This window comes from Pan troglodytes, chromosome 20 (genome assembly GCF_028858775.2).
Source record: "Pan troglodytes isolate AG18354 chromosome 20, NHGRI_mPanTro3-v2.0_pri, whole genome shotgun sequence".
Classification (NCBI taxonomy): Eukaryota; Metazoa; Chordata; class Mammalia; order Primates; family Hominidae; genus Pan; species Pan troglodytes.
The window spans coordinates 41,838,557-41,852,175 of NC_072418.2; the positions used below are offsets into that span (position 1 = coordinate 41,838,557).

Genomic DNA, 13,619 nt, shown 5'->3' on the forward strand with positions numbered 1-13,619 from the left:
TGTGGCTGAGCCCACCCAAGTCACGCGTCACTCTGCGGGTCCCTCTCCCCCAAGGCCGTGGCCTTGGGAGCCCGTGGATCCCAGTGAGTGACGCCTCCACCCCCCGCCCTACTCGGGCAGTTTAACCCTTGTTGTTCACTTGCAGACATCGTGAACACGGCCCGGCCCGACGAGAAGGCCATAATGACCTATGTGTCCAGCTTCTACCATGCCTTTTCAGGAGCGCAGAAGGTACCGAGCAGGGCCAGGCAGGCCCTCCTCGCCGCCACCGCGCAATGCCGCCGCTGCCTCTCGCCTCCCGTGCTCACCTCATTTCTCTTGCAGACGGCAGTGGCCTCTCTCCAACTGGAAGCCACCCCCAGCTCCCTGGCGTTGCTGCCCCCTCAGCCTTAGCTCACACACCTATTGGGTACCTCATCTGTGCCAGGCTTTTCCAGGCATTGAGGATGCCCTGGTGACTGAGTCAGACAAGGTCCCTGTTCTCAGGGCACTTCCATGCTAGTGGGAGAAACATACAGCAGGCCTGTCACAGGAGTGGAATAGAGAAAATGGGGCCAGATGGGGGACAGAGATGGCTGGGGTGACCTTCAGCTGGTGCTGTCAATGTGGAGGGGTGAAGTGAGCAGGTACTTGCAGCAGGAGCTGCTAGATGCAGGCTGGGGCACAGGTGTTCCAGGCAGAGGGTGAAGCACTATGAAGGCCCTGAGACAGGAAGAAGCTTGGCGTATTCAGGGACCAGCTAGAGAGGAGTGAGTGACAAGCAGTGATGGGTCAGGCCCAACAAGACCCTTGTGGTGTGGGATAAGAAATTCGTGTTCCACTCTGAGGGCCATGGGAGCCCCTTAGGGTCTTACTCCATGGTGGGAGCTGCTCACTCACATTTTCAGACAGATCATTTAGCAACTGACTCCTCCAACCCAAAACAAAGCTGCCTTTATAGGGCCCACAGCTAGTCTGTCTCCAGCCCAGGCCGGTTAGAAAAGGAATGCACCCCATTCGGACTCCACAAAACCCCGCAAGGCATGTCCACGCAGGCCTGGGGCTGGCTTCCAGTCCAGAGCAAGCGCTCTTCCTCCCGCATGAGCCTCAGGCCGGCCCGGCCGCCCTCCCTGCGTCTTTCACTCTCTCCTGCCTCTCTCTCTCTTTCTCTCTCTCTCTGTGCAGATATTGTGGGCACTCTGAGGCCAGATGAGAAGGCCATCATGACTTACGTGTCCTGCTTCTACCACGCTTTCTCGGGGGCTCAGAAGGTGAGCTGGGCCGGGCACACCTCGCTGCTGGGGCTGCAGACCTGCCTTCACCACCGCCCTTGCGTCACCGCTGGCCATCTGTGGTTGGAGCCCTGGCCAGGCCGTGGGCCGCCACACCACACAGACTGACCCTGCCGGCCTCTGACTCGGAAGGGTCCCCTGGGGCAGGTTTCCCGCCTGGCCGGTGCTGGGCCTGTGCTGAGGAGTCACAGACCTCTGTTTGAACATAGCCCACCCTGGGAGGTGGGTGGTGGCATCCCAGGCTCTCATGCGGGGAAACTGAAGCCCTGCATTACAGTCAATGGCAGAGCTGGGATTTGACTGCCCGGCGTTCCCACTCGCCCTGTCCATCATCTGCACCAGGGCTGCCTGCCTGCCCCTGCCAAGCCCTTCGTGGGGAGCACTGGGCTTTACCCGTTTTGCAGCTCCTTCCTGCCAGGAACGGCTCAGCATGTGCAGCCCAACCTGCACTCACGGTCCCGGCCCTCCAGAGGCCAGGCAGAGCCCACAGAGCTTGCGTGGCAGTGGCCGCCCTCCTGGGCCCAGCTGACCTCATGCTGCCTCACAGCTCCTGCTGGGCCATCAGTGTTCACGCAGAGGCCCAAGCACTGCTCCCCCCGCTTGCCTTGTGGTCTCTGAAGTATCTCAGGCAGCATTCCCGATGCCTGCTTTGAAGTGTCAGCAGTTGGCACAGGTTCAGAGGAGGAGGCAGAATCGATTCTTGTTTACTGAACATGTACTACACGCTAGGCACCCTCCAAGGCCTTCACATGCACAGGTTTCCAGAGGGTCCCTGTGCACACCCCCAGGAGGGCTAGGCGCAGTTAGCCCCATTTGAGAGAGGAGGAATTGAAGTTTAGGGAAACAGCTATTCCTAAAACTAGAGGGCGGGGGCCGTACCTTCTGTGGACCCACTGCTTGGAGCCTCCCAACTAGCAGGTGCATTACCTACCGTCAGTCTGGCCTGGCCCCACTCTGCCACCTCTTGATACTGTGACCTTGGGTGGGTCACTTGACCTCAGCTTCCCCACCTGTGAAACGGGCATCGCTGTAGTTCGGTCTCACAGGATTGTTCTGGGCGTGAAACGAGCTCCTGCAGGCAAAGGGCTTAGCACAGTGCCTGGCACGGCAGCTGCCATTTAGGCAGCTGCCAGGGAGCCACAGTGGTGGGGAGTGTGGTTCTTCCCAGCCTCGGGCCAGAAAGGCCTCTTCACCTCCGCAGCATGCGATTGGAGCTTGTGTTTGGAGTGTTCTGCTAGAGGGCACGGGCCAGGAGGGTGGAGGGAGGACCCCTGACCCACACTCCCGCGGGAGGGTGGGCAGGGACCAGCAGCAATGGACGATTCGTCACCACAGACCCCAACTAACAGCATGTTTGCCATTGGACTCACCCCTACGGGCCCCGAACCAGCCCCCTGCCCACCACATGGCCTCACCAGATTGCTTTTCTTTCTACCCACACTGCTCCCCTGTGCTTAGGGCTGAACTCCAGTCTGGAGGCTCTGAGGGATTTTGGGGGAGCAGGGACTGGCAGGCAAGCCCAGGACAGTATGGGTGGGTGCTGAGGCACTAGGCCTGGAGGCTTGTCACCGGCCCCTCTCTGAGGGGGTAGTGGAGGCCCGGCTGCAGGGCGCTGGCTGGTCAGAAAGGAAAGTGCTGGGTCCCTGTGTGCTCCTCAGGACAGCCCCGTGGTGCTGCTCCTGCTGCCTCGTTTCCCCAGAGACCCAGTCCAAGCTCTTGCAAGAGTGCTCTCTGGGGTTCATGTTTTATAAACGCAGAGTGAACCCCAGGTCTAGCGCCAGTGTGCCCATTCTGTCCTGAGATCATTTATTTCTAGTCACCGAAGCGTTCCCGCCTCCTTCCTTTATTCACTCACTCATTCAGCAACCCTGAGCACCGCCAGTGCACCGAGCCCCAAGCTGGATGCGGGAACTCAGCGGTGAAACATGATTCCCTTGCCTTGCGGCAGCCCCGTGCTCACAGAGAGGACTTGAGTTTCGGGTGCCAGTTGTCTCTGCCAAGTTAGGAGTCAGGGACTGACCTCTGTGACCCCCACAAGCTGCAGCCCTGGCTGTGTTTTCCACACTGGTCTGGGGCCCATGTTCATTGGCTGAGGAACCTCCTGGACCTCATCTCTGAGGAGCACCGCCTGGGGCCCTGGGTGTGTGTCCTGCAGCATGGCGCGGGGTGTGCACGTGCGTGTGTGCGCTCACACGAGCACCGGCTGCCGCCTCCCCGCCTGTCTCCAGGTGCCATGTGTGGAGGGGAGAGGCTGGGCATCGCTGCCTGCTGCACTGGCTCTGAGCCATTGGCCAAGCCTCTCCATTTTCCTTCCCCATCACTCTGTAGACCCTCCTCACTCTTTCTGTTCCTGTTCTGTTGCCGTTTCAACTCCTCCTCTTGGACCCTTTCTGTGCTTCCTGAAAGGTACCTGGTCTCTCTCTCCCCGTGTGCACCCCCTGCCTCCTCTACACTGTTCACTGCCCCCTAGCAGGACAGGGCAGGACGCTCTCCTGTAGTTCAGGCCCAGGGACTATGTCCACCACTCTCACCCTCCAAAGCCCCAGCACTTTTCTGCCCCACGGATGGTGACTTCTGCCCTCTGGAGCTCCTATTAACATTGCCTCCAAGGCAGGAGAGTGGACAGGCCTGAGTGTGCTCCTGTGCACGGACCACTAGGCTCCTCCGGGACCCGGGCACCCCTGCTCTGTTGCCCCCAGCTCTCCAGCTCTCGGCTTCCCATCCTTTCACCTTCCCACCGGGAGAGACTCCTCCGCAGTCTTAGGTCCAACGCAGCCGACCCGTCCAGCCTCACCCTCCTCTGTGTGGGGCACTAGAGGGTTTGCGAGCAGCAGTGGGAGGGTTCCCCAACCCTCCTCGGTGCCTCCAGGGTCTGGGCTTTCTGGACCCAGGGGCATTTTGCAGTCAGCAGTGAGGATGCCAACAAGGCCTATTGGGACAGGGCACCATCTCACTGGAGCTGTGCTTCCTCTCCTTCCCCTCTGTGAGGAGTTCCGTGGGCTGTGGACCAGCTGCTTTCAAGGGACGTGCCCGTCAGGAGGGAGGGTGGCCAGCCCCCAGGCAGCCCTGACTGTGTGCTCCCCTCCAGGCTGAAACTGCCGCCAACCGGATCTGTAAGGTGCTGGCTGTCAACCAAGAGAACGAGCACCTGATGGAGGACTACGAGAAGCTGGCCAGCGACGTGAGTGTTCCCCCAGTGAAAGTCAGGGCCACCTCATTATCCTCAGCCAGAGGTCACTGTGACTCTTGCAGGGGGAAAGCAGGTGTGGCAGCGAGATGACCTAGAAAAGGCTGCGTGGTCACAGACCATGGCATTTAGCCAGCTAGTGTGTACACGACCTCTCCGTTTGCTTCCACAAGGCTAAGGGTCAGACCGGCAGCCACCTTGCCAGCCAGCCCCTGGGCTCCCGAGCTTGCGTTCCTACAGAGATGCTCAGGGACAGTGTTTCCTGGGCACCTCAGTGCTTTAGAATCACCTGGGGAGCTTTGTGAAAGCCCCTCTTCCCGTGCCCTGGCCCTGGAGAGAGTGATTCAGAAGGATGGAGAGGGGCCTGGGAACCAATAGGATAGCAGGGCCTGTGCAGGTATTTAACGAGCAGCCCAGCAAGACGGGAACTCGGATTATCCTCCTTTCCAAGTGAGGAAACTGAGGCCCAGGGAGGGTCAGGCACGTGCCTGCTGTTACATGACTAGTGGGACAGAGAGCTGGGCTTCACCCAGGCAGCCCTGCTCTAGAGTCCAAACCCAATGCTTCAGTTGGAAATAAGGGTGGTTAGTACAACTCTTCTGGAGGCTCTTCATTTTTGAAATCTCCATATTTAAAAAATAAACGTAGGCTGGGCACAGTGGCTCACACCTGTAATCGCAGCATTTTGGGAGGCCAAGACAGGTGGATCACTTGAGGTCTGGAGTTCAAAACCAGCCTGGCCAACATGGTGAAACCTTGTCTCTACTGAAAATACAAAAATTAGCCGGGTGTTGTGGCACACACCTGTAGTCCCAGCTACTTGGGAGGCTGAGGCAGGAGGATCGCTTGAGCCTGGGAGGCAGAGGTTGCAGTGAGCCAAGATTGCGCCACTGTACTCTAGCCTAGCGACAGAGCAAGACTCCATTAAAATAAAAATAAAATAAAATAAAATTTCCCAAAGAGCAGTGGTTTGACTGCTCATCTAGAACCAGTGGTTCCCAGATTTTGCAATCTCATAGACCAGGAAAATTTGAAAAACTATTGGATGTCCAACCTAAGAGGGCCAGCTTTTTATTTTGCCAAGTTACGGATGTTTTAAAAAGAAACACTACCATCTGTTACCACCAGCACTTCTAACACCAAGATAAGGTAAAAAGGTTATTCTTAGAACCCCAGCCATTGCCAAGAAAGGGCAGCTGGCAGCACGCCTCACAATGTATCCACACAGAGGTATTTCTGTCTTTGAATTTCTCACTTTGCCAGAAGTTGGCATTTGGGAACCACTTCTCCAGCTTGTCCGTTCTGGCAGATAACTGATTTTGTACTTCTAGAATTGTTTTATTATTTTTTTGAGATGGAGTTTCACTCTTGTCACCCAGGCTGGAGTGCAATGGCACGACCTTGGCTCACTGCAACCTCTGCCTCCCAGGTTCAAGCAGTTCTCCTGCCTCAGCCTCCCAAGTAGCTGGGATTACAGGCGTGCACCACCACGCCCAGCTAATTTTTGTATTTTTTTTAGTAGAGATGGGGTTTCACCATGTTGGTCAGGCTGATCTTGAACTCCTGACCTCAGGTGATCCACTCACCTCAGCCTCCCAAAGTGCTGGGATTACAGGTGTGAACCAGCGTGCCTGGCCTAGAATTGTTTTAGAATGTCCAATTGTTTGTTACCCTTCCTCACTCCATTAAAGATCTGAGTAGTTCCTAAAAGAATATGTTTGTTTCTTTTTCAATTTTATTTTCTAATTTATGTCCCAGGCCCAGTGCACATACTAAGAGCAAAGGCATGGGCCAGGCATGGTGGCTCACCCCTGTCATCCCACCACTTTGGGAGGCTAAAGTGGGATTGCTTGAAGTTCAGGAGCTCAAGACCAGCCTGGGCAGTATACTGAGACCCCCTTCTCTATAAAAACTTAAAATAAAAATCAGCCAGGCTCGGAGGTAGGCACCTGTAGTCCCAACTACTTGGGAGACTGAGGTGGAAGGATGGCTTCAGCCCGGGAGGTTGCTATGATCGTGCCACTTCACTCCAGCCTGGGTGACAAAGCGTGAACCTGTCTTTAAAAAGAAAAGCACAGGCAGGAACAGGAAGTAACAAGAGAACAGTACAGTGATGCAGGGACAGGGAGGGAGCCCACGCTCCCAGAGTTCCGGGTTGGGGGTTCTAGCAGGAATCGTGGAGAAGTTGGGCTGGGGAGCAGGGGTAACCCCCTAAGGTGGGGCCCTCAAAGATCCAGATCCCATGTGCCCATAAGCTGGGGGGCAGCCCGTCAGCACTCTGAGGGTCCCCCACAAAGGCCACGCTGGCTTCTGTGGCTCACAGCTCCTGGAGTGGATCCGGCGCACCATCCCCTGGCTGGAGGACCGTGTGCCCCAAAAGACTATCCAGGAGATGCAGCAGAAGCTGGAGGACTTCCGCGACTACCGGCGTGTGCACAAGCCGCCCAAGGTGCAGGAGAAGTGCCAGCTGGAGATCAACTTCAACACGCTGCAGACCAAGCTGCGCCTCAGCAACCGGCCCGCCTTCATGCCCTCCGAGGGCAAGATGGTCTCGGTGAGCACCAGGATTCACATGGGAGCAGCTGTGAGGGGCAGAGGCAGCCCTAGAACTGCCTGTGGGCAGTTTGGCCAGCGTAATCTTTCCTAAGTTGTTGATGTCCTGTGGGACATGGCATGGCCTTTCAGATGCAGGGGTCGGGGAGGGGTGCACTTCACTCGGCATTGTGCTCCCCTTTGGCCCTCACTCACTGTATTTTACACCCAGGGATTTATACGCATCCCAAATCCTTGCCACGGGTTGTGTGGGTGTGGAGTGGTGTGAATTTGGAGCCGCGGTCTGCTATGATGGCATGACCGCCATGTGCTTGAGGCCCTTCATCAGCGGAGGGGCAGTGCGCCCTGGACGGTTACCACCTCCCCATCTATGGTATTCATCCATTCATTCATGCACTCACCCGTTCACGCATTCATTTTGTTAATCCAGAATTGATTGTACCTGCTGAGTGCTGGGGGGCCCTGTGTAGGCATCCAGGTATAATAGCAAAGCATGACACAGACATGACCCCAGCCAAGTTCTGCCACCTTCCCATCAGCATCCCTTGGAGACATCCCCCTGGGTGCCTCCACTTCCTTGTGATAGCCCTGCCTGCTCCTGCCCTGCCCCAGGACATCAACAATGGCTGGCAGCACTTGGAGCAGGCTGAGAAGGGCTACGAGGAGTGGCTGCTGAATGAGATCCGCAGGCTGGAGCGGCTCGACCACCTGGCAGAGAAGTTCCGGCAGAAGGCCTCCATCCACGAGGCCTGGACTGACGGTACGGCCCAGCTCTGCCCCACTCTGCCCAGCCCCGCTCCCGCGCTCCCCTCCTGTCTCTCAGGCATGCATGGGTGTGCACACACAGCCCCCTGCCACGTTGGGTCTGTTTCTCAGGTGCCCTTTCTTGCTGCTTGGGAGCATGTGTGTGTGTCAGAAATGCTGCTTTAGAGCCAGGTTCAGTGGCTCACACCTGTAATCCCAGCACTTTGGCAGGCCAAGGCAGGAGGATCACTTGAGCCCAGGAGTTTGAGACCAGCCTGGGCAACATAGCGAGACCCTGCCTATACAAAAAAATTTTAGAATAATAATATTAGCCAGGCATAGTGGTGCACACCTGTGGTCCCAGCTACTTTGGAGGCTGAGGTGGGAGGATTGATTGAGCCAGGGAGGTCAAGGCTGCAGTGAGCCGTGATTGTACCACTGCACTCCAGCCTGGGTGACAGAGCAAGACCCTGTCTCAAAAAAAAAGGAAAGAAATGCTGCTTTGGATTCCTTCAGCCCCAGAAAGCAGGGACCATTCAGGGGCCAGGTCCTCTTTGTTGCCCAGTCTGCCCTCGCCTCAGAGGTGGGCCCCTGTCAGTCATCCAGGAACACAGCCAAGCCCCCTCCAGCACTTCAGGGAAGTGACCTTACACCCATCTGTTTGTCCTCTCTGCGTGTCTTCCCCATCCAGGGCGAGTGTGTGGGGCAGGCCTCTTCCATCCCCTGCACCCTGTGTTCAGAGTCGGCTTCCCTCTCCCACACCTCTGTGAGCGTGGACGGCAGGCTGGGGAGCCCATGTTCACTGGCACGTCCCTCAGGCTAGAGGAGGGCCTGCCTCCTGGGCCTGCTGCCGGACCACAGACAGTGCTCACCCTCAGACAGTGCTCACCCACTGCTTTCGGCCCACCCTTCAGCATGGCCCACCTGCGAGCTCCTCCCACCTCCCATCCTTTCCCAGAGCCTCCTTCCCGGGCCTGGCTCCCCCTGCAGGAGCGCCGCTGTGCTTTCTGTTCTCGGCAGCCCTGCAGCTGCCTGGCCGTTGGCTCCAGATGTGGGATTTCATCACGTCCCTGGCCCTCCTTTGGGTCATGCCAAGGTTGAGATTTCAGATCCCAGGGGTCTGGAAGCCTTCAGAAAGCTGCCAGTGCCTGGGAGAGCCACAAGAGCCACCCACAGGACTCCTCTCCCAGTCTGGCCACCACCTTCCCAACAGTCTCCCTGGCCCTCCGGCCGCCACTCCGCCCAGCTGAGCCCTTCCTTGCATTCCTGAGTGCAGTTTCTCACCCCTCCCCACCCTGGCCCGCATGCGAGTGTGCAGCTCCACACGGCCTGCAGCCCTGGCCACGGCCCAGCTTGTGCCCTCCTCACATGAGCTCAGCTCGCCATTCCCGCGGCAGCTGCCAGCCTCAGAGCAGCCCAGCCCCTTTGCTGCCAGGAAAGAGTGCGAGTGAGAGAGTGGATAGTGAGGGAGGAAGGGCCTGGCCAGGCCGGGTGCCGCACTTCCCTCTTGCCTGGCAGAAAGGCACCCATGTGAGGAGAGCGTGTTAGCACCAATGCCATCTTGTGTGGTTGGTGGCCTCCATCCATTCCCGGATTCACTCATTCGTTCAACAGACAGCTCAGGTGGCTCCAGCTGTCCTTATCCATGGAGGCCTGGGCGTCGCCCTGTGGCTGAACCTTCTGGGGGTCTTTCTGCCCACCCATCAGCTCTTCAATCCCTCTACAGGGCTCCATGAGGCCCTGCAGATGGTTTCCTGAGGCCAAGGGGCTGGGTGTGGTGGCCCCACTGGCATTCCTCCCCTGGGAAGGGCTCTGGGGCACCTTCACCTGAGGTGTTTAGAAGCCAGCTCAGTCTCCGGCCAGGGCCCAACTGGTTCAGCGGCCTCCACACGTCCCTGCCCCACCCCTGCCTGACTGGGCATCCACGCGGGTCTGCCCATGGCGTCTGCCAGAGCACCCAGGCAGGCTGGCCTACTAATTCCCAAGACTCAGAGCCTCTGTCCTCTCAAGTAGCAGTTATGTGAAACAGGACAGGCAGGCCCTCCACACCCCAGGGTCTGGTCGTAGCGGCCGCCTCCGCCCTGGGGTGGGTGGGCCACCTTCACTCCACACCCCTCACCATCCCCCACAGCCCGCAGCGGGAGGGTCGTCGTGGATGCTTCTCTGAGGGACTTGATTTCCTGGGAATACGACCAACCCCGAACGACCCCTTGTCCCCACTCCGGTTGTCCCTTGGCCTGGATCCCAGATAGCTGTGGCGATGGTCCACTGCCCACATCCTTTCGGTGCACCCTTGCCAGGACTCTGCGGAGGCAGAGGGAGATGTCACCTGCTGTTTCTGGTTCCTGCCCCTGGGAGAAAGCAGTTGGAGAAGGGAATTGCAAGGCCGCCTTGTGGCTGAGACTCCTGCCCCAGGGCTGCGCAGCAGGGCCGGTGGAGCCGGAGTCTCCCAGGCCTCCCACTTCTTGGCCATCAGTGCCAGAGCCGATCCTGTGGGGAGTCTGGTAGGTGCCTGACAGTTGAGACTGGGAGAGGCTGAGGTGAGGCTGGTACTGGCTCCATGCCTGCTGTACTCGAACACCACCTCACTGAAACTTGAGAATAGTTCCATGCCACACAAGTACTGGGGCTGGCCCCATTTTACAGATGAAGGCACAGGCCCAGAGAGGCCTCGGTGGCTGCACTGGGCGGGCAGCTGTCAGGTGCTGGGACAGAGCTGAGGGGATCTCCGCTACCACTTGGGGGAAGCCCAAGGTGGTGTGCTCGAGGCAGGGCCCCTGTAGGAGCTGGGGTGCAGCCACCTTCCCAGGCTGGCATTTTCCCTGCGGTTCCCTAAAGACCTTCACTTGCTTGCAGGGCTTCCTTGAGCTTTGGTTCTGGGATGTGTAATTAGCCAGGATCCGGGACTAATAACAGCGTTCCTCCTTTCCTTCAAAGGGCCTGATAGTGGGCCCGCCCCAATGCACACAGGACACTTTAGGACAGCGTGGGGCACTTAGACGTGGAGAGGACCACCACCTGTGCGGGTGCAGGGTCAGGGTCCTAGAAGAAGCTGGCTCTGATGCTTCCCCTTCCCCAAGCCTGCTGGGACATGGGCTTTGACCCCGGGTGCTTCTCCGGATCAAAGCCCTCCAGAAACAGGTGCTACCTTTTCAAGCCGTGCTACCACGGCCTGATTTGTATGGTTTCCTACTAACAAAAGTTGCTAAGTTTAGGACACACAGGTTGAGATGGAATCTCTCTCTCAGGCTCAGCAACCCTGAAGTGTCCATCCAGGTCCATCCAGGTTACAGTTGGGCTTAGAGATCCCTGGAGGGTACAGAAGAAGGTTCTGGAAGTTTCCATGCCACCGTCATTGGCGTGGAAGGATGTGGGGTCCACAGTCTCTCTTTCCCTCCCTCTGCTTGGACAGCCCCTCCAGACTCCTGCCCCACAGCTGCCGTGCTGTGGTCTAAGCGTCTCTCTGCTCCCACCAGGGAAGGAAGCCATGCTGAAGCACCGGGACTACGAGACGGCCACACTATCGGACATCAAAGCCCTCATTCGCAAGCACGAGGCCTTCGAGAGCGACCTGGCTGCGCACCAGGACCGCGTGGAGCAGATCGCCGCCATTGCCCAGGAGCTCAAGTACGTGCGGGCTCAGTACACTATCATCACCTGGCTCTCACCACAGCCTGCCCAGACTGGTGGCGGCAGCACGCCGAGGCCCAGCCTGCCTCAAGGCCTGGAATAGGGTCCCCAGTGCCCCAACTGCACCTCCTTCCAGAAGCCAGGGAAGGGCCTTATGGGATGAGGCCTTTTGCCCATCCTATCTCAGCCCCAGATGGGACACCTGAAGGATTTGGATTCTCTAGCAGGAGGGAGGTGTGTGGCCCCTTGTCTTGATTCTTCAGGCTTTAGGGGTCCCTGGGGGTGTCACCTCTCCTGGCCACCCCAAGTAGGCCCTGGTCCCCTGATGGGATGGGCCCCAGCCTCCGTTGCTCCCAGCCATAGGTCCCTGAGGGAACCAGGCTGCACAGTGAGCCTATTGTTCTGCTCGGCCCCTTCCCTTTCTTGCTCAGAATACACTTATTGTAAGAGCTTCCAGGCAGCCGGGCTCCTTCCCCTCCCCACCCAGTCAGATAAACTTGTGTACACAATTAGTACGCTGAGGGTCGCGCTGGTGAATGGGGCCTTATTCCACCAGTGTGGCGGCCAGCAGCAGGGCGGGCCCAGGCAGCAGGAGGCCCAGGCCATTACTTCATGGAAAATCCACAGGCCCTCGAGGGGCAGCAGGGCTCCCAAAATAGCCGTCTGCTCAAAAATAGGATCCTTGGCTATAACTGCTCTTTCCACCGACACCCCCACCCCACCATAGTCACCCCCAAAGGTCTGCTTATTCCTATGAGTCCAAGGCCCATTTATTCCTATGAGTCCAAGGCCCAGCCCTGATGCCCAGTGGAGCCCCATGCTGGGCAGAGCTGGTTTCCTCCCCGACTCACTACCCCCCACTGTCCGGGTGCTTTGAGGGTTCCCCATTGGCTCAGCCAGAGGCAAGAGTCCCGTGGGGCCGTCACAGCATTTGGCACAGTTGGGGCACTCCAGGGGTCCTGCCACCACCACGTCCAGGCCAAGGAGAGCAAGGTCACAGATGCAGCACCCTCGGGGGTGTGGGGGTGGGACACAGGCAGCTTCTCCAGTGACGGAAGAGCCCCTGGAAGTTGGTAGGAAACAGACTTGAAATAAACCCTAGGCTTGCCCCCTTCTCAGGCCCTGGGCAAAGCTATGTGAAACCCATTACTCTGCTCAGGAACAGGCGGTCCCCGAAGCAGCTCTCTGGACGGTAGCCCTGAAGGAACGGAAGGGAGGGCTGTCCGGGTCCTGTCTGTTCTGCTGAGGGGGAATTACAGAGGCCTGTGGACCGTCCAGGATGAGCCGGATGGGCAGCCCTGCTGAGCACTGATTAATGGCGACAGCAAAAACTCACTGAGCTCTCAGGGCTTTATGTGTACCAGCTCATTTAATCCCCACAGCAACCGTGTAACTGAGGGAACCGAGGCACAGAGAGGCCAAGAGGTTTGCCCAGGGTCACACAGCAAGGGAGTGGTTGAGATGGGAATGGAGCCCAGGCCACCAGCCCTACTGTGGAGCACAGCCTCAGCCCCTGTCCGCTGTCTGTGGCTGGCTCGCCTGGTCCCCGTGTCCTGTTCCTCCCCAGAGTCGTTCCTTGCCCCCTACCCCTCCTCAGGCCCCAAGGCCTGGTTGAAGGGCCACACTCTTAGCTGATAGTGGCAGAATGAGTCAGGGATGGGTGAGCAGGAGGAAGCCGCTTCCCTTCTCACCCCTGGTTATCACCTGTTAACCAGCTCTGTTATCACCCCTTCCCTTCTACCCTGGGGGTCCCACGGGCCAGAACCAAGCTGTGATTTGATTGACCGATTAGTGATTGGTTGTTGATATCCTGGAATGTTGACTGCCCCAACACCCCGGCCTGGGAACCTTGGGGGTAGATGGATCCAATCCATCTAGCCACTTGCCCTTGCCGGGTCTCATTGCTCTCTGCCCGGCCCGCAGCGAGCTGGATTACTACGACTCCCACAATGTCAACACCCGGTGCCAGAAGATCTGTGACCAGTGGGACGCCCTCGGTTCTCTGACACATAGTCGCAGGGAAGCCCTGGAGGTGAGGAGGGGGTGACATCACCCACGGAGCTCTGTGCCCCTGCTGCCCCGGGGCTGGTGGTGTGGATAGTGTCCAGACCTGTGAGCTCCCCCCACCTCCCACGGAGAGGATGTTCTCTGACTCCTCAGGGCCCTCTGGGCCCCTCCCCACCCCTCCTGCTCACATACTGACCTGCCTTCCCTCTGTCCCTGCCCCCTTCCCT

General features: G+C 58.4%; 1 protein-coding gene across 8 annotated transcripts in view; it reads left to right on the top strand.

Annotated features, from left to right (window-relative positions):
* ACTN4 (actinin alpha 4) overlaps positions 1-13,619 on the top strand; it is an 82,701-nt gene that overhangs the window by 62,467 nt on the left and 6,615 nt on the right. For 4 of the 8 annotated variants that reach the window (XM_003954372.6, XM_016935861.4, XM_016935858.4 and 1 more), the window contains exons 8-13: positions 146-231; positions 4,360-4,452; positions 6,782-7,012; positions 7,624-7,771; positions 11,232-11,382; positions 13,309-13,417. In XM_003954372.6, the coding sequence (XP_003954421.1) occupies positions 146-231; positions 4,360-4,452; positions 6,782-7,012; positions 7,624-7,771; positions 11,232-11,382; positions 13,309-13,417 (818 nt within the window). Of the gene's footprint in view, positions 1-145; positions 1,251-4,359; positions 4,453-6,781; positions 7,013-7,623; positions 7,772-11,231; positions 11,383-13,308; positions 13,418-13,619 lie in introns of all 8 variants that reach the window. The other 4 variants (XR_010153873.1, XM_016935857.3, XM_016935859.4 and 1 more) reach the window with 2 other exon arrangements.